This window comes from Erythrolamprus reginae, chromosome Z (genome assembly GCF_031021105.1).
Source record: "Erythrolamprus reginae isolate rEryReg1 chromosome Z, rEryReg1.hap1, whole genome shotgun sequence".
NCBI classification, from domain to species: Eukaryota; Metazoa; Chordata; class Lepidosauria; order Squamata; family Dipsadidae; genus Erythrolamprus; species Erythrolamprus reginae.
In genome coordinates this window covers 117,717,766-117,742,303 of record NC_091963.1, presented here as the reverse complement: position 1 = coordinate 117,742,303, position 24,538 = coordinate 117,717,766, and the positions used below count along the sequence as shown (strand labels likewise).

Here is a 24,538-nt window from a genome sequence, read left to right as displayed (position 1 = left end):
AGAAGATTCAGGTAATAAAGATTAAGGTGACGTTATAGTAAGGTAAGTAGTATAATTGGATTTCTTACTTATTATCACTAACTGCAGAGAATCCATGATAAATTCCGCAAAATAGTTTTCTATGCTTTGCAAGAAATGATTCTTTTCACTTGATGTGTGAAAAGCGTTACAGACTTCGTATATAATTTTTACAGGCCAGTTCATGTGATAGAAGTCCTTCTCGCATACCTAGTAGAACAGAAATTTGAAAAAAGTGAAATGTACTTGATGATTTAAAAAAACCCCCAACTTTTTTGGTGATTGATTACTAACAAAATACCGCATTTTATTCATGGATAATTAGATGGTACACTGTATTGTTTGCTCTCTCTCTCTCTCTCTCTTTCCTTTTCTCTCTCTCTTGCTTTCTTTCTCCCTTGCTCTCTCTTTCTCACTCTCTCTCTTGCTATCTCTCTTCTTCCCTCCCTCCCTTTCTCCCTCCCTCTCTTTCTCCCCCTTCCTTCGTTCCCTCCCTCCTTCCTCTCCACTTCTTTCCCTCCCCTTTTCCCCTTCTTTTTCCCTTTTCTTTCTTTTTCTCCACTTCTCTCTCTCTTTTCCCTCTTTCACCCTCCCTCTTTTCTCCCCACGGAGGACTCACCCGACAAGCCTCTACCCTCCAACCCAGGGCTCCCATTCAATCCCCATTCAGAAAATGGGAGCCGGCAACTCAAAGAGGAGGAGGAGGCGGGGGTGTGCGTGTATGTGTGTGTGTTGTGCCTGGCTCAGCTTTCGGCAGGCCTTCTTTTACCTCGGGTGAGATGAGATCAAGGGGGACATTCTCACCACTGTCGCTCCAGCTTCAGATGCGGAGGTGCCTCATCGAGCGGGCACAGAGACTCACTGCCTCCTCTGGGTGCAATCCCTGCCTTGGCGGGAGGCGCCAGTGATAGACACAGGCAGTGGGGAAGGAGAGGGAGCTGCTGCCGCCCCCGACATCACCTGCTGTGGATGGGCCGGTGCTGAGCCTCTTTGAAGTTCGTGGCGGAGTGCTCAGCCTCCCCACCCCCCGGCACATGGCAGGCTGGCAGCCGCACACAAACCTTCACTGATGCAAGACTTCCCCGCACTTTCCTTGCCGCTCCCCGCCCCAACTACAATGTCCAGCTGCCCAGTGCGGCCTTGGAAAAGACTGAGTGGAGGGTTGTTTGTGTGTGCGCGGGTGCACGCCTTAGAGGGAATATTGGCATGGTCCCTGGACATAGTTGGAGAAGCCGGGTGGAGCTCAGAGCCCACAGGGGTTTCTCCCAGCTGATAGACTCACCCGCGGGCGGGATAAATGGCCTCAGCGGGCCGCATGCGGCACGCGGGCCGTAGTTTGGGGACCGCTGCCCTACATGGTTCACAACCTGAGAAAAAGCACGAAGGTGGCCATGTAATCTATATCAATGTATGATGCTAATATTAATATACTGTACAGTGCTCTGGTAAATATAATGCAGGCTAATGAGGACATTTTGACACATTTGATGCCTTGAGTTAGTTACACTGGTCTTGCTTGCCTGTCCACTAATTACATGAGGCCAACAATTTAGATACGCATGGCAAAATCCCAAACGCCCCATTCCTTCAGGGATAGCTGTAATTAAAGTTTAATGAAAATGTTTTCCCTATTCACATTGCTACAAGTAGCAATATAAGAGTTGCATTTATGCATATGTTGCCATAGAATCACTCCTAAAGCAAGGTAATTCATTTGAAGTATTTTCAGACATATATTGATTTATCTCTTTTAAAATGTTCTTTTGGTTAGATAATGTTAGTGAATTGTCTGAAATTGCTAAGAATGAACTGGTATCTAAGGGCCAAATTAAACAAGACATCAAATATGTCATTGTACTGAATACATTTAAGGCTTTAATCATGTTTAAAGAGCACTAGGGAGAGGTGATCCAAATAAAATTACATGAGAATTTAAATCCTGATTAAAAATTATTTCACTCAAAAGAGTTATTGGCTCTGGAACTATATTTCTTTTATTGAAAATGAGAGTTCTCTCTACATTTATTTATTTATTTATTTTATTTATTTATTTATTATTTAGATTTGTATGCCGCCCCTCTCCGCAGACTCGGGGCGGCCAAATGATAGTTCTCCCCCATTAGAAATGGAATTTTTTTGTTTAAATTATGTGCAGCAAAGAAACTAAAATAGAAAAGGGAAAAAAAGAGTCAGGTTCTATACATTGTTTTCTTATCATTCTCCTCATTCACAGAAATTGCTCTTTCGTGGAAATGTACAAGATACATTTCAACACAGTCACTTATTTTGAGTGCATGTGGCTCGTTCATAAGTCATAACACAGAGAAGAGTATAGTACACAGAGAGGGGGAAATATCTGTTAATTACCAATGACTGGAATATCACCAGCCTTGCCAATTCATTAGTTCGACCCTCCGCAGCTTTAGCAGCCATAAATGAGAAGCAGATGCTCTTCCCACACATAATGAGAAAACGAGCACAATTTTCGAGATGCCATTCGCGAGGGATTACTATAAAAATAGAAAAAATATATTATATGTACAATATAAATACCGCAGCCACATATAGTATTCGCAGATGCAGGTTTAACTTTTAACTTTGATTTTCTTACATTTGAAAATACAGTGGTACCTCATGATACGAACTTAATTGGTTCCAGGAGGAGGTTCGTAAGGTGAAAAGTTCGTAAGATGAAACAATGTTTCTCATAGGAATCAATGTAAAAGCAAATAATGCGTGCAAATCCTTCAGGAAAATCCCAAACTTTAGAAGGGAGGAGAACAGCGGGCAGGGAGGAGCAGATAAAGGGGGCGGGTAGAAGAAGCAAGGCTAGGCTAAAGGGTGAGTAGGAAGGAAGAAAGGCAAGGGGGGCGCCCCTCCCTTTTCTTTCTTCAAAAGACACCGTTTCAGTGCCTTTGCAAGCACGTTGTTCTCCTACTTTTTAAAATGCAGTCTTTCCCCCTCCAAGCCGCCCCTCCCTTTTCTTTCTTCAAAAAAGGGGGGGAAAAGAAACCCCTTCATCCCAGCAGCAGCGGCTTGGGTTCGTAAGGTGAAAATAGTTTGGAAGAAAAGGCAAAAAAATCTTAAATACCAGGTTCGTATCTTGAAAAGTTCGTTAGAAGAGGCGTTCGTAAGATGAGGTACCACTGTACTATTATTTAAAAATGGGCAGAGTACAACAACAATTTATCTAATCCACAAGACAAGCAGTAAAAAAATTATTCAGCGATGTAAACTACATTGGATTTTTATAGGAATTCAGAGGAAAACTATAGTACCTTTAAGATTTAGCCTCTGTGCTTTTCAGTAGATAAATGCAATGAGCAAGAATACAAGAATGAGTCTGCGGAGAGGGGCGGCATACAAATCCAATAAATAAATAAATAGGACTATGAGAGTTCTGCCAGTTGTTCTTTAAAACCAAGGCTTATTAAAATGGCTGGAAGGTGACAAATGAAGAGTTCTAGCTGTGCTTAATTCTTCTCCGAGGGAGGGGTTTTTCTTTTATCTTTTAAGAAGGCCTTGGTTTACCCTTCTTGTAGACCCATCCATACTGGACAATTTACATCCATTATCTAACCTTCCTTTCAGTGGTGGTTGCTACTAGTTTGGGTTCGGACTGGTTTGCCTGAACCGGTAATGGGAATTTGACTCTGCTTACTGAACCGGTAACAATGGCTGGGTGGCCATTCCCCCAAACCGGTCCTCTAGTCGCCGCTCCTTGAAAGCGGCTGGCAAAGACCATTCTGCGCATGTACAAAGGCTTCTGTGCATGTGCAAGTGTCCCTGACATGACACGATGCAAATCGATTGGGAAGGTAAGTGGAACCCACCCCTGCTTCCCTTTCAGAGGAAAGTGATCAAACATGTTGGTTACCCAACAGCTTCAAGATGCAAATGGCATCAGTCACACTTTTGCATAGCCTCTGGCAAGGTTGGGATGAGTTTCTGCATCCAGCTTGCCTTCCTTGACCTTTCAGTGATTTCTAATGCCATCAACCATGGTATCCCAATGGAATGAGTCAGAGGATTGGGGATCAGTGACACACATTTATACTGGTTTCCCCACTTTCTCTCTCTCTCTCTCTCTCTCTCTCTTGGATTTATACGCCGCCCCTCTCCGTGGACTCGGGGCAGCTAACAATAGTGATAAAAACAATACGTAGCAATCAAATAATAAAACAACTAAAAACCCTTATTATAAAAACCAGACATACATACTGACATACCATGCATAAACTGTACAGGCCCAGGGGGAAAGAACATCTCAGTTCCCCCATGCCTGATGGCAGAGGTGGGTTTTAAGGAGCTTACGAAAGGCGAGGACGGTAGGGCAATTCTGATCTCTGGAGGGAGCTGGTTCCAGAGGGCCGGGGCCACCACAGAGAAGGCTCTTCCCCTGGGTCCCGCCAAACGACATTGTTTAGTTGACAGGACCCGGAGAAGGCCCACTCTGTGGGACTTAATCGGTCGCTGGGATTCGTGCGGCAGAAGGTGGTCCCGGAGATAATCTGGTCCGGTGCCATGAAGGGCTTTATAGGTCATAACCAACACTTTGAATTGTGACCGGAAACTGATCGGCAACCAATTCCAGTCAGTGAGGATTGGGGATGGAGGGACTTAGCCTTAGCCTCTATTTTCTACTTTGTGGGTTCCTATAGGATTCTCTCCTCTTCTATTTAGCATCTATACAAGATACTGCTGGGTGAGTTCATCCTTTGTCATTGGGTGAAACATCAGTACTCTGGTGATATTTAGTTTCTTCCTCTGGCAAATTATGCAGTGCTGTAAACCCCAGGAGGCTTTGAGGATCTGCATAGGAAGCAACAGGCTTCATCTAAACCCAGGCAAGACTGAGTAGCTTTGGATTTGGGTGCCTACTGGTTCTCATGCTTGCCATCTTTAATGCTGGATGGGGTTGTACTTCTCCAGAGAGACCCAGTGTGTAAACTGAGGTTCCTCCTTGACTTATGATTCCTGCACCAGTTGCATCTGTTCCTAGATTGGGAGGCTCTAACAGTCACCTATGCCCTAGTCACCTCCAGACTGGATTACTGTAATGTACTCTATATGAAGCTGCCCTTGAACAATATCCAGAAGTGTAATTGGTGCAGAATGTCTGGACAGAACATGTCAGACCTCTGCTTCATGAGCTGTGTCGGCTGCCAGTTTGTTTCTGGATCTAATTCAAGATTTAACCTTTGAAGCCGCTTATGGCATGGGGCCAGGTATCCGGAGGGACTGCCTCTCCCTGATTAAATCAGTATCCCATTAGGCCTGGTACAGAGGACATTGGGTGGGTACCATCATTACATTTGATGGGGCCCAGGAAGCGGGTCTTCTCTGTCGTGGCACCAACCTTATGGAACACTCTCATCCCTCCCTCCAAGTCAGGTTAGCTTCATTCCTGTTAATCTTCTGGAAAATCAAAGTCATTGTCATGTGATCATCTCTCTTAATAACACAACTGCTGGCCCCAGTTATTGTCGATACACAAAGACTTGACTGTATCTTGGGTTCAAGTTTGCAAACAAACCTGCAATCTCATGTATCAGATTGACAATATCACTTGCCGTCCATTCATTTTTTTTACGTAATAGTTTAACAGCATGTGCCATCTGTTTCAAGCTATATTTATCCGCTGGGCTTTGAATCATATCCCGCCAGTCAATGTAACCTGAATGATATTAAGCAAAAAAGTTATTGAAGGAGAATTTGTCTTGAGATATCAATTAGCCATACCATTTATTGAGGTTTAAAGAAAGACAATTCTAGATTTAGCAATTAATAATTGCTATCTTGCTAGAAAATAATTAGGAGGATTGCAACTGATTTTCTACATGCCTAATATACCACTTCCTTCCCTGTTCTCCAACTCATATCTGAATACTTCTATATTTTAATAATTAAAATAGCTTATACCGTTAAGTCTCGATACAGGGCCAAACAATAGAAACAGCAGCCGAGCTTGACTTCCAATTGGCCATGGCTTTAAAATGCAGGTCAGCCAAAATACAGAGTCATCCTTATGAATCCAATGGTTTAGAAGTACACTATGGCAAAATATCCTTAACCTTAATTCCAATTTAGAGAAGCGCCCTAGACAAATCAATAACATTTAGGCATTAGTCTGTGTTGAATATGTATTAAATTAATGTAAATGTTTGAATCAGAAATGTGAATTGTGATTGGTTTAGAAATTGACCGGGAAATTCAAGAAAGTGACAGTCGTGTTTAAGCGGGAAAGTGAGAGTATAAAAGAGGCAAGCTGACAATGTTTCAGTCAGTCGCACCAAGAGCTGAAGTCACAAGTTCAATTGTATCTCTGCTACCGGGAATAAAGCACTTTTAAAGAAGCTGACAGTCTCAGTATTCTTCAGTCTGCATTTAGAGTTTTCTAATATTAATACCCTGTATATTGTATAATTATTTTGGATGACACTTCTGCAACTTTAACGTCAGTAGTCATTATTGCTTTCACAGTTACTAGTGTGTCATAAGATACAGAAGTCCACATTTATAACCTGCTCACGGCATGGATTATTTACCAGGCTTGTTGTCGATAACTCTCTGTATTCTCGAAGATAAATTGTTGACGTCAAACAGAAAATCGTAAACTTCGTTACATTTGCTGTCATCCCAGCCAGCTGTTAAGGCCTGAAAACATACATAATAAACCAAAAGAAATATAAAAAAACAATACAGTGGTACCTCTACTTACGAACTTAATTTGTTCCGTGACCAGGTTCTTAAGTAGAAAACTTTGTAAGAAGAAGCAATTTTTCCCATAGGAATCAATGTAAAAGCAAATAATGCGTGCAATTGGGGAAACCAAAGGGAGAGTGGAGGCCCTGTTTCCTCCCAGGAGATTCCTAGAGAGGTCCCACGGAGGCTTCTCCCCACCTTTTCTGGCCCTGTTTCCTCCCAGGAGATTCCTAGCGAGGCCCCACAGAGGTTTCTCCCTGCCTTATCAGGTTACAGTTTCAGAGGATTGGGTTTGTAAGTGGAAAAGGGTTCTTGAGAAGAGGCAAAAAAATCTTGAACACCCGGTTCTTATCAGAAAAGTTCGTAAGTACAGTAGTCCCTCGCTATACCGCACTTCACCTACTGCGGCTTCACTTCATCGCGGGTTTTCAAGAAATATTAATGAGAAAAATCATTCGCGGATCTTCGCTGGTTCACGGGTTTCTGAGGAAGTCGATCGGCAGATTTAAACAGCCCGCCGAACTCGATCGGCAGGTTTTTCAAAAAAAATATATCTAAAATTTTCAATACTGTATTTAAATACTGTATCTAAAATAAATACTGTGTGGGAAGGGTTTATAAACACTTAAAACAATGAAAACTTACCAAACAATTACAATATAAATACTTAAATAAGTACTATCAGTCGATAAATTCCCCATCGCAGATTTCACCTATCGCGGCCGTGTCTGGAAAATAACACCAGCGATAGGTGATGGACTACTGTAGAGGCGTTCTTAGGTAAAGGTATCACTGTATTTTAGAGTTTGAAGACTTAATGTCTGATACAACTGTTTTATTTACCCTTTTTGTAATGTGAAATTTAATAAAAGTGGCCAGTGCAAGGTACAGAATATGATTTATCTTGGGATAAAGAGACAGTTCTCCAATGTCTTCATCCAACTTTGAACAGAATGGAACTTTATAATGTACAGCTGTAGAATAAAGCTTATACATCAGGAAGTAATGGACTCTAAGGTACAAAATGTTATGCCATAATAAATATATTTATTTTTAAAGCATTGCAAAGCTCTCTGTTGCTTTTTTACCTGTATAAACATTCCATAACATTTTAATGCAAAACAGTGCGAACAATCCAAGCATCCATAGAATTGGAAACAGGGAATCTATAAACAAGCAGTAGAAAAAAGTTATCCTTCAATTTACTTATTTCAATGGGATATAGAAATTAACAGATATAATAGTTCTTGGAAAACATCTGTGCTTACTTCTGAAAACAGTTGGTGTATGTGTCTCAGTCTGTCTTTAGTGGGGAGCAATAAAGTGCACCTTTTTAACAATAAGCCTAGAAAGAAAAAAAAACAGAAAAATCATAGATATTTGAAAAAATGTTTTTGTGAAGATGCTTTTCAAAACCTATAAACTATATTGAGTTAAGAACCAGGAGCCATAGGGACATTAGTTACCTATTGTATTATTTATGTAATGTATGTATGTATGTATGTGGCCTGGCAATCCAATTTTACCTTTATCCCAAGACCCATGTGGTCTTTTTTCATTCCTCAACTATAATTTACATAATTATAATACAGTGGTACCTCATCTTACAAACGCCTCTTCTAACGAACTTTTCAAGATACGAACCTGGTGTTTAAGATTTTTTTGCCTCTTCTTCTGAACTATTTTCACCTTACGAACCCAAGGAGCTGCTGCTGGGATGAAGGGGTTTCTTTCCCCCCCTTTTTTGAAGAAAGAAAAGGGAGGGGCAGCTTGGAGGAGTAAAGATTTTGCATGCTTGCAAAGGCACTGAAACGGTGTCTTTTTAAGAAAGAAAAGGGAGGGGCAGCTTGGAGGAGTAAAGATTTTGCATGCTTGCAAAGGCACTGAAACGGTGTCTTTTGAAGAAAGAAAAGGGAGGGTCGCCCCTCTTGCCTTTCTTCCTTCTCACTCACCCTTTAGCCTAGCCTTGCTTCTTCCACCCGCCCCCTTTAGCTGCTCCTCCCTGCCCCCTGTTCGCCTCCCTTCTAAAGTTAGGGATTTTCCTGAAGGATTTGCACGCATTATTTGCTTTTACATTGCTTCCTATGGGAAACATTGTTTCATCTTACGAACTTTTCACCTTACGAACCTCCTCCTGGAACCAATTAAGTTCGTATGATGAGGTACCACTGTACTTCTGCTTTCCATAGAGCACTATCAAACAGCTAATCCTTCCTCTTTCAACCAACACAATTCCATGATGTTGAAAAGAGGAAAGTAAGCATGCATATGAAATCAACCTAGCCTTTTTTCTGATTGGCAATTTCCATGGTCTGTTTCATTTAAATGAGGTAAGTAAGTACCTTAGGTGGGAGGATGGGACATTACCTGATCAGCATCCTGAAAGTATAAACTTACCCTCTATATGCTATATTTAACTATTGCAGTCCTCTTTTCCTGTTCTGTTTGCCCTACACTAGAATCCAGACATAAATTTGAAAAGATAAATATACATTTAAAATTTCATAGGACAAAAGAGCACTGAGACTATTACAGCAAAAACAAAACAAAACAAAACATGAGAAACGAGAAGGTGTAGTTATTTTTCTCACTGTTTCACCTACACTATCAATGATATTTTCACAGACTTCAAATCTATTGATCCTTAAAAATATCAGTTCATAATCATATAATTTTTTTTTAAAAAACCCACCCACAAAGCAATTGGGAGAAATTACAGTCCCTTCCTGTGATAAATGTATTTTTTAATAAATTATTTCTTATGTTTATGGTTAAGGTAATTTTTGTTCACTGTATTAATCTAGACATTGATTTGACATGCACATGAATTTATTACAATGAAACATTTTCTCTCTCCTGCAATATTCTTGTTAATATTCTGTTAATTAAAAGGATGCAATTTGAAGCTTAGCATTCTTCAATTAGCTGAGAATTAAACATCTTAATATGATTTCCTATCCGCTTCTTGTTTTGGAATACAGTGATCCCTCGATTTTTCGGAATACAGTGATCCCTCGATGTTTTGGAATACAGTGATCCCTCGATTTTTGCGGGTTCAAACTTCGCGAAACGGCTATACCACGGTTTTTCAAAAAATATTAATTAAAAAAATACTCCGCGGTTTTTTTTCTATACCACGGTTTTTCCCACCCGATGACGTCATACGTCATCACCAAGAGTCACTTCTCTCTCTCTTTCTCTTTCCTGTCATTCTCTGCTTCAATCATTTTCTCATTTCTTTTGTTCTCCCCTTTTTCCTATCATTTCTCTCTCTCTCTCTACCTTCCACTCTCCCCCCTCTTGCTCTCTCTCTCTCTCTCCCTCTCTCCTTTCTATCTCGCTCTGTTGCTCTCTCTCTGTGAGAACCCCTGCCCCGCCTCTCCTGCAGCCCCCTCGCTGAGAGCTGGGACGAAAGAGCTCTCAGCTAAGGGACTGCGAGAGGGGCGGGGCGGGCATTCTCAAAGCGCTCAGAGCAGCTAGCGGCCGAATGAGGAGAACGAGAAGCCGTAGCTGCCAGTACAGCTGCAGGAGGATCCGTGTTCCAAGAAAGCCGGTGAGAGGGGCGGATCGGGTGGGCGGGGGGTAGCGGTGAGGGGGCTGGAGGTGCTGGGGGGGGCAGGGGCGGCCGACATTCAAAACAATCTTTGCCGGCCTCCGCACTTTCGGCCCTCCCCGCCCTCAACTTCAAGCCCAGGTCCTTGCGCGGCCTTGGAAAAGGGTGCACGGGGGTAGTTTTTGGCTGTCCATAGCCAAAAGTGGTGTTTTTACTTCTGCATCTCTACTTTGCAGAAATTTGACTTTCGCGGGCAGTCTGGGAACGCAAACCCTGCGAAAATCGAGGGATCACTGTACATGTATCTGAAAAAGATAAGGCTTTGATCACCTAATGAACTGAATTGTTTCAGCATACAGTCAGAATGGTCTAGGTTATGGAAATCCTTTGGAAAAAGCTTCCTCTTTCTGGAAGAAGACATGATGTAATTAAAAACATGACCTCTGATAATCTTTGATGCCATGCTCATCATGCCGATATCTTTCACTAAATAAAGAAGAAAAAGAAAAGTAATTATCAGGTTTTATTCACTCGGTAGTTCTTTTTCTTTCAATCATCAGACAAATTTGAGGCTGCTCTTAAGCCAAGATAGTCACAGGGTGATAGAAATAATTGTTTATCTATGATCTTTTCAAATGACATACATAGGAACCCACAATCCCCCCCCCAATATTAAATCTTATGTGAACAACAAAATATTTTGTTTTTGATATTTCTGTGAGATTTCATGTAAGATTTTTTTATGAGCCATACTTATAAAAAAGAGGACAGGGCCAATATAAAAAAATCAAATTAATCTAATCAAATTAATTGCCTATAAAATAAAATGCCCCATTTATAAATGCAGTTCATCTCCATTTGCATATACCAACCATTCTCTCTTTCATATACAACTTATATCCTTGTTTTCTTAATAAATTTTCTTAAAAAGAAATTCTCAACTACAGAAACCTACAAGAACATGCATTCCTCTCCCTTCAAATATATTAATTATTATTAATATTATATTGATGATCTTTGACCGTAAATAATAATTTATTATTATTATTATTATTATTATTATTATTATTATTATTATTAACACAACATAATGTTTGGAGTCCCTTAGATACTTGTGTGCAATGGCACAACACAAACACAAGAGCATTGAGTTTGCATCATGATGTCACATTTTGTTATTTTTGTGTCATGGGTAACAGCAGTCACTTAAACATCCTTACAGCAGAAATAATAAATAAAGAAGAGGAACTGAACCGAGGTGAAGTAGTGAAAAGAGGTAACTTTAAAAGAAGAAGAAGAAGAAGAAGAAGAAGAAGAAGAAGAAGAAGAAGAAGAAGAAGCGAGAGACGAAGGGAGAAGAGAACAGGAGAGTGATTTAATATTACAAAATAATTAAAATTCATCAGGCAAACCGCCTCTCCCAAGTCAAATCTTCAAATGCACCCAAGTTTTGTATTATCCACAATTTGAGGTTTGTTCATTTCAACCGTTTCCTATATTATCAGCTTGGGAACAACTGCTCTAAGAAAATTCTGATGAAATTGGTTAAGAAAACTCATATTACCATAAATAGATTTTCAAACTCCATGCCTCTGTTATTTCATATTGTCTTTTTTTTAATGTACAGTTGATCCAATTTAATTCTGTCTAATTAACAAGTAACAATTAACAGCTTTGAAGTCAATTTTCAAGTAGTGGAAATAGAATTTAACAATCTAAGACTGGCTGTCATAAGAAAAAATCCGAACTGGCACGAAGTTATTTTCAAAGACTTAGGAAGTAAACATTACATTGGCATGCATATAAAGATTCTAAACTGAGTAAATTGGTGGGTTTGGAGTTAATTCAGATACAAGAGGTTTCTTTCTGTCTCCTCACACCTTATAGATTAAGTATTTTCTCCACATCATCACATGGTCAAGAACTTATTTTTAAGGCTGTGCATCACTTGTGATTGAAGGAATGCTAGGAAGCAATTTCTGGAGATTGAATCCAAGAGATACACAGCCCTACTTGTTTTTCTTTCAAAAATTCATTTTGATTTAAGCAGGTTAGCAATTTTTGTTTGGTGTGAATTTTAGTTGCTGAACTTTTAAAGACAGAAGCAAACAACTGAAGTGCCTGAAAAGAGAATAAACATAAAGAAAATGAATCTGTATAAATGTATTTACAATCAGTAATGGGTGCTTGGGGTAATTTTAGCCTTTCAACTCTGTGCTGAAAAATACAGGCCACAAGTACAGTACTGACAATAGTGTAATTTTGCAATCCTTCAGAAAATCTGCTTATGTTTTAAGAATATGTTTTGAAACATTTTTATTCATTCATTCATTCATTCATTCATTCATTCATTCATTCATTCAATTTGACTTCTATGCCGCCCAATCCCGAAGGACTCAGGGCTGCTTACAACCAATGTTCCCTCTAATTTGTTTTCGGTGTGGGCGGAAAAGTATAGTGTCTGAGCGGCAGTCCCTTTGGGACTGGGCGGCATAGAAGTATAAATAAATAAATAAATAAATAAATAAATAAATAAATAAATAAATAAATAAATAAATAAATAAATAAATAAATAAGAAAAAAATTCCCTTCTTTTTTATTAAAAGAAATTAATAATAAAACAAAACCAAAATCTATTATTATTACTATCTTCTCCTCTTTTTCCATCCCTGTCTCCTCCCCCCTTGTGTGTGTGAACTCTTGAACCATTTCCAATAACAGGTGAGCTATTGGAAATGGTTCAAGAGTTCACACACACACACACACACACACACAAACGGCTGGGGGTTTTTTTCTTTGTTATTATTTGGGTGTTTTTTACCATATGCTTTAAATCAAGAGTCATTTCTCTCTTTCTCATTCTCTCTCCCCTCTTGCTCTCTCTCTCTCTCTTTTTCTCACTTTCTCTGTCCCTCTCTTTCTATCTCTCTCCCCATTTCTCTCTCTTTCTCTGTTTTCTTTCTCTCTCTATTGCTTTCTTTCTCTCTCTCTTTCTATCTCTAGCTTTCTTTCTCTTCTCTCTCTTGCTATCTCTCTCTCCCCCCTCTTTCTCTCTATCTCTCTCTCTCTTCTCCCGTGGTGGTGGCTGCAGCTTCTCCTCCTCCTCCACTTCTGCGCTCCCAGCCAGGGGGCTGTGAGAGAGGGTTTTCTCCACGTGCTTCAGGAATGCCCGCCCCACCCCTCTCGCAGCCCCTTCGCTGGGAGCGCTTTCCTCCCGAGCTTTCAGCAAGAGGGCTGCAGTAGAGGCAGGGCAGGCGTTCCCGAAGAACTTGGAGAAAGTGCTCTCGCAGCCCCCTCGCTGAAAGAGAGGGAGAAGGAGATTTCTCTCTCCCTCTCCCTCTCAGCGTGGGAGCTGCAAGAGCGCTTTCTCCGAGTTCTTCGAGAACGCCTGCCCTGCCTCTACTGCAGCCCCCTTACTGAAAGCTCGGGAGGAAAGCGCTCCCAGTGAAGGGGCTGCGAGAGGGGTGGGGCGGGCATTCCCGAAGCGCGTGGAGAAAACTCTCTCTCGCAGCCCCCTGGCTGGGAGCGCAGGAGGAGGAGGAGGAGGAGAGGGGGCGGATTGGGTGGGCAGGGGGCAGGGCCGAGAGGCAAGGGGCGCGAGGGGGCCGGAGGCACGGTGGGGAGGCAGGGGCGGCCGCGGCTCCATTTCCTTTTACTGCCGGTGCCTCCTACCCCCCCGCGGGGTGGCAGGGGGATGGGGAGCGCGTACCCGTGGAAAAGGGCGTGCGCGGGGGTATTTGGGGGTGCACGCCTGCTCACGGGCGCAGCTTATGGGGAATGGTACTTACAACACTATAAAATTACAAATAACAGGAACGATAAAAAGAAGTCAGGAAAAAAAAACTACCCGTATTTTTCGGTGTATAAGGCGCACCTTTTTACTTCCAAAAGGTGTGTCAAAAACTGGATGCGTCTTATACATCGAAGTCACCACTTGTGATCAGCTCCAGCAGCATCTGGTTGTAGCAGAGCAACTCGCCCACTCACGTCCAGCAGCCTCAGCAGACGCCGGCTGCTGACCCCCCTATTGCCTTATCAGTGAGCCCTCCCCTCAGCAGTAAAACAGATTCACTCAGTAAATATTTAGATTACAGTAGTCCCTCACCTATCGCTGGTGTTACGTTCCAGACCCGGCCGCGATAGGTGAAATCCGCGCTGGGGAATTTCTCCTCCTTCCCAGCTCTTTCTACAACCCCAAGCACACCGCCGCCGCCGCCAACCACTAAGCGCGCCTCCAAAGACTGCCTTCTCGGCACTGGCGAGGCGGGTTGAACGAGGGGACGGGCCTCCGCCGGAGCTCAGGCCCCGCCCCGCTCATCATTCGCCCAGCCGCGGGCTGGTTGGCTTGTCCTGCCCTTCCAAACTTCTAAGAGCCGTATCTACCAACGCTGACTTCAAAACCCGCAATGAAGTGAAGCCGTGGTGGGTAAAGCGCGATATAGCGAGGGACTACTGTACTGAAAAGCTTCCCTTCTCTGTTGCTGTGCTAGCCAGCCCTCCCCTAGCCAGCAGTAAAATACATGCACATTTAAATAATTACTGAGAAGTTGCCCTTGTTATGCTAGTTAGCCTTTCCTTCAGCAGCAGTAAAACACATGCACATTTAAATATACTGCTCAAAAAAATAAAGGGAACTCTCATAGATCTGAATGAATGAAATATTCTCATTGAATATTTCATTTGCACAACTATTCCATTGGCACAAAGCATGTGAAATTGATTGTCAATCAGTGTTGCTTCTTAAGTGGACAGTTTGATTTCACAGAAGTTTGTTTTACCTGGAGTTATATTCTGTCGTTTAAGTGTTCCCTTTATTTTTTGGAGCAGTGTATTTAGATTACTGAGAAGCTGCTGTCTTTGTTGTCGTGCTAGTGAGCCTTCCCTTCAGCAGCAGTAAAAATACATGTACAGTACATTTAAATATTTAGATTACTGAGAAGCTGCCACAGTTGCTGCCTGAAGTGAGCCCTTCCCACCACTGCTGCCCTTCCTGCACAAAGCCTGCTCCCAGACTGCCTGAGGAGCTGTCACCCCAGTTGCTACCCTAGCAAGAGCCAACTAACAGGGAGCTGTCACTTTGCTATCTACCCCTTTGATCTTCCTTTCCTGAATCTCCTGTGATAATCTTTATGGCTCTTTGTAAATAGAGCAAAGTGGTCACAGTTAAGAGGACTAGCTTAGAATGGGAGTTGAGGTCCTCAAGTCTTAAAGTTGAATGTATGAACATGGTTTCAGTATAAGTGTTTATAAAGGAAACATTAGAATAAAATAGAATGGAATTCTTTATTTGCCAAGTGTAATGTTACTAGACCATTATTTATTTATTTATTTATTTATTTATTTATTTATTTATTTATTTATTTATTCATTCATTCTTTGTCCAATATACAATACATATGGAAGAGAATAGACATTAAGTAATATATATAAAGATAGAAAGTAAAAAAAGAAGAGAAGTAGACGGGAGGGAGAGAATATACAGTAATACCTCGTCTCACGAACTTAATTGGTGCCGGGAGGAGGTTCATAAGGTGAAAAGTTTGTAAGACGAAACATTGTTTCCCATAGGAATGAATGGAAAAGCGATTAATGCGTGCAAGCCCAAAACTCAGCCGGCCGCCACCACCGAAGAAGGCTTGAGCCTCCCTTTGCTCCACGCTGCTTCGCCCTGCCTGTTGGGGGGAGGGAGCCAGGAATGCCCTCCTGCTCCCCCCCCCCAGCCAAAAACACAAAGGCTCAGAATACTTTTTTTCTTGTTTTCCTCCTCCAAAATGTAGGCGTGTCTTATATTCCGGTGCGTCTTATACACCAAAAAATTCCTAAGATCCTAATGAAAACTTAAGACAGTTCAGCAGCATACCGACTAGTCCTTCATACCCATTCAGACACATGGACAAGCTAATAGTTGATTTAGGGTCCCCAGGCCTGTTGACATAGCCAGGTCTTTGTGGCCTTATGGAAAGTCAGCAGGGTAGGGGCCATAAAGACCTCAGGGGTGAGTTAATTCCATAAAGTCGGGACAGCAACAGAGAGGCCCTCCCCCCATGCCCCCACCAACCTGGATTATTTAGCTGACAGGACCTGGAGGAGGCCAACTCTGTGTGCTCTAATTGATCTCTGGGAGGTATGTGTCAGGAGACAGTCCCGTAAATAATTTAATAAATTTAATGAAATATATTCTGAAGGAATAGTTTTATGTGGATGGTATGTTGGCTTGAGAAGCAATGATACTCATTGCCCTGAGAGCATGTGGTGTAGCCTTTCTTTCACAAAATTTTGTTTGCTCATAGAATCATAGAGTAGAAGGGACCTCTAGGGTCATCGGATACTCCAACCCCCAGTCTTGTTTCTCCAACTGGTTCCAATGGGAGTGAAAATAAACATATAAACTTCAAGTATAAGAATGCTTTGAGGAACTTTAAATGTAATGATTCTCTAAAGCAGTGTTTCCCAACCTTGGCAACTTGGAGATATTTGGACTTCAACTCCCAGATGCTGGCTGGGGAATTCTGGGAGTTGAAGTCCAAATATCTTCAAGTTGCCAAGGTTGGGAAACACTGCTATAAAGCAGGAGTGTCAAATTCAAATTCATTGACGGCTGTATCAGGATTGTGTTTGACCTCAGGGGGCCTGAGAGGGCATGGCCAGGGTGGCTGTAGCTAGCTCAAAGCCATTCATGTTGGGGATGTCTGTGGAGGCCTGAGCACTCTGCCAGAAAAATTGGGCTCCCAAACTCCGTTTTTGCTACAATGGCTTCCTGAAATCCTCTGCCAGCAAAAACAAAGCCCAGGAGGGCTGCCCATGGCCATCCCTGCTCTGTTTTCCCTGGCACTGGAGGCCAATCCTTCACTGTTTCCAGGACAGCTCTGCGGGCCGGATCTAAGCACCCCATGGGCTGGATCTGGCCCCAAGGCCTTGAGTTTGATACCCCTTCTCTAAAGTGTATCCTGGTCTCTCACTAACAATGTCTCTGAGGTGCAACTTTTCCCCACTGATATTTATCAAAACAGTGATTGTGGAATAGTTATGCTTCCAGTTAAAAGGGCTTTCACAAATACTTCTTCTCCAGCAAAGAAAGGGAGGTTTCAAAAGTCTGATGACTTCTTGATCGTCCTTTCATGGACTTACAATTCCACTCTGAATTTAGATCCCAATCCTGTAATGTTAACGTGGTTGCCTATTTTGCATGTGGAATAGAAGTGACTCACTTGATAAGCAATCCAAAACAAATTCGAATATTTCAATGGGTAATTGCATGAAGTCACCAAGTGTGGACATAACATTTCTGGATCTGCATCGATCTATTTTAGCACGGACAGAAACAGAGCGACTTATAGGAGATGCTCTCATATTCTCCTGCTTCGAGGTGGTAGGTGTATCCTGAAGAAAAACAATTACAATTAAAAAGAGGAAAATTAACGAAATAAAACAAATTAAACAATAAAAACAAAAACAATAAAACTAGGCAGGGAAGTGTTGCATAATTACAGTACATATAAATGTTATGTGGATGATGTGTAAAATTAATATTTTCATGAGATTCCTGAAAAAGAATGAAAATCAGATTTAGTATAGAGTTAGACCATTTAGCCTTAGACTGCTTATTAGAAATCTAAAACCTCAGAATTTGAAGCAAGAGGAGAAACATTGCTCACAAATCAATACATTCTAATTATTTAATTTGAAGAAATGATGCAAGCAATAAGGACACTCCTTCAATTCATAATGATCAGTAAAAGAGCTGTGCAACATTTCCTTTATTTAATCTCAAAAAATGCACACCGTAAGAGCATCTCTTGCAATACTCTAAAGCAGCTATGCTATCTCTTAGAGCTGCTGAGATAAAAGATGTGGCTTGCCTGAAGACAGATGTGCTAAAGCACATTTTGAAAATGTAATCTGAAACATTACCAACTGATAGCAATCACAATAATTACTCTTACTTGGGAAAGAATCCTTCCAAATACCCCCCCCCCAAATATTTATGATTGAGGAAATATTCTTCCTTTTCAATTATGCCAGTTTACATTTTTATTTATTTATTCAATGTCTATAGCTGCCTACTCAATTAAGTGACATTAAGAGAGTTACCCTTCTGAAACTATAAAACAGATAAAATAACTAAAAACAACAAACAGTAAAACATCCCAAAACAAATATGTACAGTAGCCAAGGCAGTTAATTAGCTAAAAACAAAGCCAACAAACTGAGCTCTCATTACATTCCAAGCCTCAAGCTTGGATTCATAGCCAATTTTTTACAGTCTTCTGAAAAGTCAACTGGGCTGGGGTCATTGTAATCTCTGAGGGGAAAATATTCCACAAAGCATTATTTCAGAGAAGGCCCGTCTTCTAGTTATCATTATAATGAAAGTTTTAATATTGAATTTGATTCACAGGGTAGGACTGATAAAAACTTAATAGTTCACGTCCTAACCAAGTACTAAAAGCTATTTAGGTAGCAGATGAGTATGTAGGCAGTTCCAGGTAGGGTGGGTGGTTTTTGTGTGTGAAAAGTCAGGATAATTCAGGAATAATAACAACATAATCATCACCATCAACAACAACAACAACTTATATGTTATTCATCTCACTAGACTCATCAGACTCTAAGCAGCTTATAGACATTCAATTAAAATGCACAATGAAACTTTAAAACAATAAATAAGGATCTTAAATTTAATTGATACTCTTCGGCTAATGGGCTCTGCAATAAGCTTAATCTTCTTGATTGAATTGGACACTGTCTTGGAAAAGAGACAGTCCCCCAAATAGCCTCATCCTAAATTATGTAGGGCTTTAAAGGTTAAACCCCACACACTAAATTGTATCCAGAAAATTTTTGGCAAACAGTGTAGCTCAGGTAATAGTGGTGTTATATGAGTTGTGTATCTGGCACCATTTATTTCCTGGGCAACCACGTTTTGCACCAATTGTAATTTTTGAATGCTTGCTTCATTTCTATAATTATTTTTTCCCCAGAATGCTATCATTAGTAGAATTGGTTTTAATATTTTAATTTTTACATGAATTATACAACTGTTCAGTAAATTATTGGCTAATTTTAAAAATGCATACAATTGTCATTACTAGAATAATGACATTTTTATCACAAATAAAATTAACAACAGAGTTGTTATGTGATTATTCTTAGGTTTCTAACAATCTTTGCTAGTTGATCTGAAAAAATTTGCAAGAAAATGTATGTTAATAGGTCTAGGACAGCTGAAAAGTACTTTCAAACCTGTCAGAAAGAAAGCACTTGAACAGATACATTGTGATAAACTTCTTTTTTCCAACTTGAAATAATTTAAAAATATTTACATGTCTTATATTTACATATTTATTCTGTTAATACACGTATTTTCTGCACTTTGCAAAGTATGTCCTAGTAGAATAATAATATCTGGCAGCAGATACAACATTTTGGCACGATTTTATTTTCTCTAGGCATTTTATAATCTTGGCTCCCGATTTAAGCACAGTACTGTAATGCAATCAGAAACAACAGTGCTAAGACAAGGAAGCAAGGAGAGAATCTACTGTTTATAAAATAAACATTGATTTTTATTGATAGTTCCCCATTTTGTTCTTACCATTTTAGCTTTCTGCTGTAGGGATAAAACAAAATAAACCTAAATCTAAAATGTAACAAAATTTTCAGGGTTAAAAAAAATAGTGCTTTTTCCCCAGTGATCTGAGTATATAAGATTATGATAGAAGAAAAAGGGTGTTAATGTATACTCCATAAAAGCTATCATGTATCCCAACTGGTATGGGAACATCCAAGATCTTCAGAGAGATTATACTTTGTTTTGTACATGAGAGATGTATGCCTCTGTGTTAGCGAGATATATTCTTTCTTTTTGGTTGTACTGTATATAAATTCTCCTTTAACTGGGATTAACAGATTAACAGAGTTGGGAGGGACTTTACAGATTATCTAGTCCAATCCCCTGGCCAATCATGAGACCATTCATCTGCCTCTACCTAGTACTATCGAACTCACACCCTCCTGATTGTGAGACATGAGCTCCACCTCTAGGCCACAGCAGATGACCTTCTTCCTCCTTCCTCCTCCTTCCTCTCCTTCTTCCTCTTCCTCCTCCTGAATCAATTGGCTGCAGTTGATATACATACAACTCCCCCCAGTGTGTGTGTATGTGTGTGTGTATGAGAGAGAGAGAGAGAGAGAGAGAGAGAGAGAGAGAGAGAGAGATTTGACCACCTACCATCTCAGAACTGGCTTCTGTATCAATTTTAGGGTTCATCTTCTGTCGTTTTCTTGGTGGCATTGTTTTCGTTATTGATTATCCAAAAAGTTGCTTAAAGATTCAAAACCCTGTCAAGGCTTAAGAAATACAAATCAGAATATCATTAATTTATAGGTAGTACTGAATTCCAGGTCTTCAAATATTATCTCCCTGCATTTATACATTGAAATGAAACCTTGCAGCTCCGTGTTGATTAACTCCCATTGCATAAGACAATCTTTTATCCCCATTTTTGTGACATTTATCTGTTAGATATAAGAATGGAAGTGTTGTCAAACTCTTTGGCTCTCCATGTAGACATTGATGAAATATATTATAGCAAATATTGAAGATTGCTGATGAAGTTGTTCAGGACAATCAACAGGAGATGTTACTATCACATTTGGTTTTTTAAGAGTTATTTGAGAAATGAGCTAGTCTTATAAAGTATTTTCTAAATTAAAATTTGGTTATTTTATTGATTCTTAAAAGTGACACTTTTTTCTTTTTCTGTTTGTTATATATATATATATTATTGGAACACTTGGTTAAATATTATATAATGCAGTTCCTGCTACAGCATCATCTCAATAATTGGTTTATTGAAAAGTGACCTTTCCAATTTCTGAGAGACTGAATTTAGCATTGTTCACAAACCATAGGTTATTGTTCAGTCCTACCAAGTAAATTTGGTAGGTAAAAATGAGAACATATCAACATCACCAGCTGTAATGGAATATATATAACATACACAAACATTTTAGCATTGTTATAGTTGTTTGAATCTTACTTTGATAGCCGTTCCTCAGGATGGAATGTGGATCATTAATGTGTATGAGGCAAAAATGTATAGCTACCAAATGGGGGAAGGGAACATAATTTAAAATTGTAATAATATATATTGAACTAATTTACAGCCAAATTCGTGTACAGTTTTAAATAATCTAACCAGTATGATCTTCTGGCAACTTTAGGATTATGAATTTAATTTAGTATGATAATAGAATAGAATAGAATTTTATTGGCCAAGTGTGATTGGACACACAAGGAATTTGTCTTGGTGCATATGCTCTCAGCGTACATAAAAGAAAAAGATACATTTGTCAAGAATCATGTGGTACAACACCTAAAGATGTTAAGTGTTGTACCACATGAGTCTTAAACACTTAAATCAAAATAAAGTATGAAGATTGCTATTTCATAGTAAGTCAGAATTCCCAAGCACAAAAAAATTAATTCTGAATTAATGAACTGTTATGAAGCACTAAAAGAAATAAAACACTTTCAGCAAAATTTTCATTAAAAAAGCCTCGTCAGTTTTATCAATACTGTACTGTATATTAATTTGTGATTTTATATTACATTTATTATATTACATTTGACCCTTTACTCCCTCATAGAAATACAAAGAATAAAATGTCATTGAGAAGCGGAGAAAATATTTTCCCATACATGGTTAAATATCCTCTTTTCTTGTAGAATGTTCATTTTGTTTCTATTCATGAGATACTGAGAATAATGAATTTCTTCTTTGAAATCATTTGCACCTCACTTCATCTTCAAGGGCTTCCGGAATGTTATGTGACTAAATAAAAAGGTTTTATTAAAAAGAATGGCCTCATACTGAAAATCCTGGGTGTGAATATTCACATTTATTTTACCACAGGAATGCTATTTTCTTAACAATTCATCCGAAATAGCTAAACATGTGATTAATTCTCCTGTATGTCGCGTTTTATAAATTTCCCGCTTCCTCCCGCCCCGCCCCGCCCTCATTGAACCTCGTACAATTGCACGATCTTCCACCCTCCTGTTTGGCTCCTCCCCGCTCATAAATAATAAGCAGGGTCACCCGTAGGATGTTGGCTTGTCGTGCTTTTGAGTAATAAATAATTCATGAGAAGGCGGTGTGTTCTTCCAGAGGGCGCCAGATGGCCTCTTCTGTGCCTGCTTTCCTAATCGAAGTACTGTAACAGGAAGCCCCATCAAATCTTTGGGGCGTTCTTGAATTTTGAAGCAGGCGTTTCTTCCTTCTTAACAACCAGGGGAATGAAAGTCTTCCTGCCCAGACGGCTTCTTCCGAGGGACTACAGTGGCCATTGCTCAACATATCGGCACCACTCAGAGACAGATTGGCTTTGACGTCAACTTCATAATAAGAAACAGCTTCCTGCATTTGTACTACTGCGCCGACGTAACGGAGCATTTTTTTCAGACGTTTCTTGAACACGTGGGTGGAGAATACAGATTGCATTTACTTTTTCTCCTTGGATCTCGCCTATTGAATGATCTTGTCAATCCTCTCTCTTCGTTTCAAGTCTTCTGTAGCAGGGGGTTGGACTAGATGACCTGCAAAGGTCCCTTCCAACTCTGTTTAATCTGATTGCAAATGATCGCGAACTGTGTGTTAAAGGCGCATATCTAGATTTTCAAGACACGTTTTTCTTAAAATCTGGTCTTAGGATATCTGGGGGTCCCGTAAGACACCCCTCCCCTTAAACAGGTATGACTTGGAGAAATGTAAGAGGTATTGAAGAGAATCTGCAGTCGTATTGTTTAGCTTTAGCACACCGTTTTTTATAAGAGTTAACATTTCCAAGATGATTTGTAGATGTCTTTGAAAAACCACTAGAGGTCTCTTCAAACCGAAAATAATGCTGGATTGAGCAAGTCTTAATGGATAGGAATTTGGTTGCCAAATTTAGGCATAATTTTTCTGTAAATGAAAACATTTAAATCAGACGAGGACTGGATGTTGCCTTTCAGTCTAAGTTAAAAAAATACCTCAGTAATATTTCTTATTCAATCTTCTAGGAACGTGCACTGGGAGACATTCCAAAGCCCTTGATTCTTATTATATTAATATACTTTTTTGTGGTTGAAAACAACTCCTCTCTGATCTTAGAAAAAATACATATTGATTGAATTAACCCGGAAGCAAAGTAAAGACTTAAGTTTTTAGGCAAGAACTTCTGCTATAATTTCAGACAGCAATTGAACTTTCAAGGACGTTTCGTTATTATTACTATTCTATAATTCTTTTATTCTAATAAATATATAAACATAGAAATCTATGCTCATTATGTGTTCTGCCGGCGTGTTTCAACCGCCTGTAATTACAGGGTAATTAGTCCAGGAAGACACACACCACACGTGTCTTGAAAATCTAGATATGCGCCTTTAAACACACAGTTCGCGATCATTTGCAATCAGATTAAACAGAGTTGGAAGGGACCTTTACAGGTCATCTGGTCCAACCCCCTGCTACAGAAAAGACTTGAAACGAAGAGAGGAATGACAAGATCATTCAACAGGCGAGATCCAAGGAGAAAAAGTAAATGCAATCTGTATTCTCCACCCACGTGTTCAAGAAACGTCTGAAAAAAATGCTGCCTTATGTTGGGGCAGTAGTACAAATGCAGGAAGACATTCCAAAGCCCTTGATTCTTATTATATTAATATACTTTTTTGTGGCTGAAAACAATTCCTCTCTGATCTTAGAAAAATACATATTGATTGAATTAACCCGGAAGCAAAGTAAAGACTTAAGTTTTTAGGCAAGAACTTCTGCTATAATTTCAGACAGCAATTGAACTTTCAAGGACTTTTCGTTATTATTACTATTCTATAATTCTTTTATTCTAATAAATGTATAAACATAGAAATTTATGCTCATTGTGTGTTTTGCCGGGGCGTTTCAACTGCCTGTAATTACAGGGTAATTAGTCCAGGAAGACACATAACACACGATAAAAGGAAAACCCAAAAGTTTTTATAAACAGAAAAATAGAAACAGCTCCCTTTTTAAATGTCAAAGGGATTTTCTGGTACACATAAGGCACAGGTTAAATGCAATCCAATTGCTCACCCAATAATTGGGAAATTGAGTCCAATTCTAAAGTCCAGAGAGTCCACACACAATCTTGAACAGCACAAAACCCACGATCTTGGCGAAACAATGAATCAGATAAACTGCCATGAGGCTAAAACACCAGGCTGCACTTGTATCT

The 24,538-nt window shown here is 39.9% G+C and overlaps 1 protein-coding gene across 2 annotated transcripts in view; it reads right to left on the bottom strand.

Annotated features, from left to right (window-relative positions):
- FBXO47 (F-box protein 47) overlaps positions 1 to 24,538 on the bottom strand; it is a 38,395-nt gene that overhangs the window by 2,679 nt on the left and 11,178 nt on the right. The window contains exons 2-11 of one of the 2 annotated variants that reach the window (XM_070729870.1): positions 20,508 to 20,626; positions 17,485 to 17,656; positions 10,607 to 10,762; positions 7,992 to 8,068; positions 7,812 to 7,889; positions 6,567 to 6,675; positions 5,941 to 6,117; positions 5,555 to 5,695; positions 2,386 to 2,528; positions 69 to 228 (exon numbers count right to left, since the gene is read on the bottom strand). In XM_070729870.1, the coding sequence (XP_070585971.1) occupies positions 69 to 228; positions 2,386 to 2,528; positions 5,555 to 5,695; positions 5,941 to 6,117; positions 6,567 to 6,675; positions 7,812 to 7,889; positions 7,992 to 8,068; positions 10,607 to 10,762; positions 17,485 to 17,656; positions 20,508 to 20,570 (1,276 nt within the window). In that variant the 5' untranslated portion in view covers positions 20,571 to 20,626. The remainder of the gene's footprint in view (positions 1 to 68; positions 229 to 2,385; positions 2,529 to 5,554; positions 5,696 to 5,940; positions 6,118 to 6,566; positions 6,676 to 7,811; positions 7,890 to 7,991; positions 8,069 to 10,606; positions 10,763 to 17,484; positions 17,657 to 20,507; positions 20,627 to 24,538) is intronic. The other variant, XM_070729871.1, reaches the window with a different exon arrangement.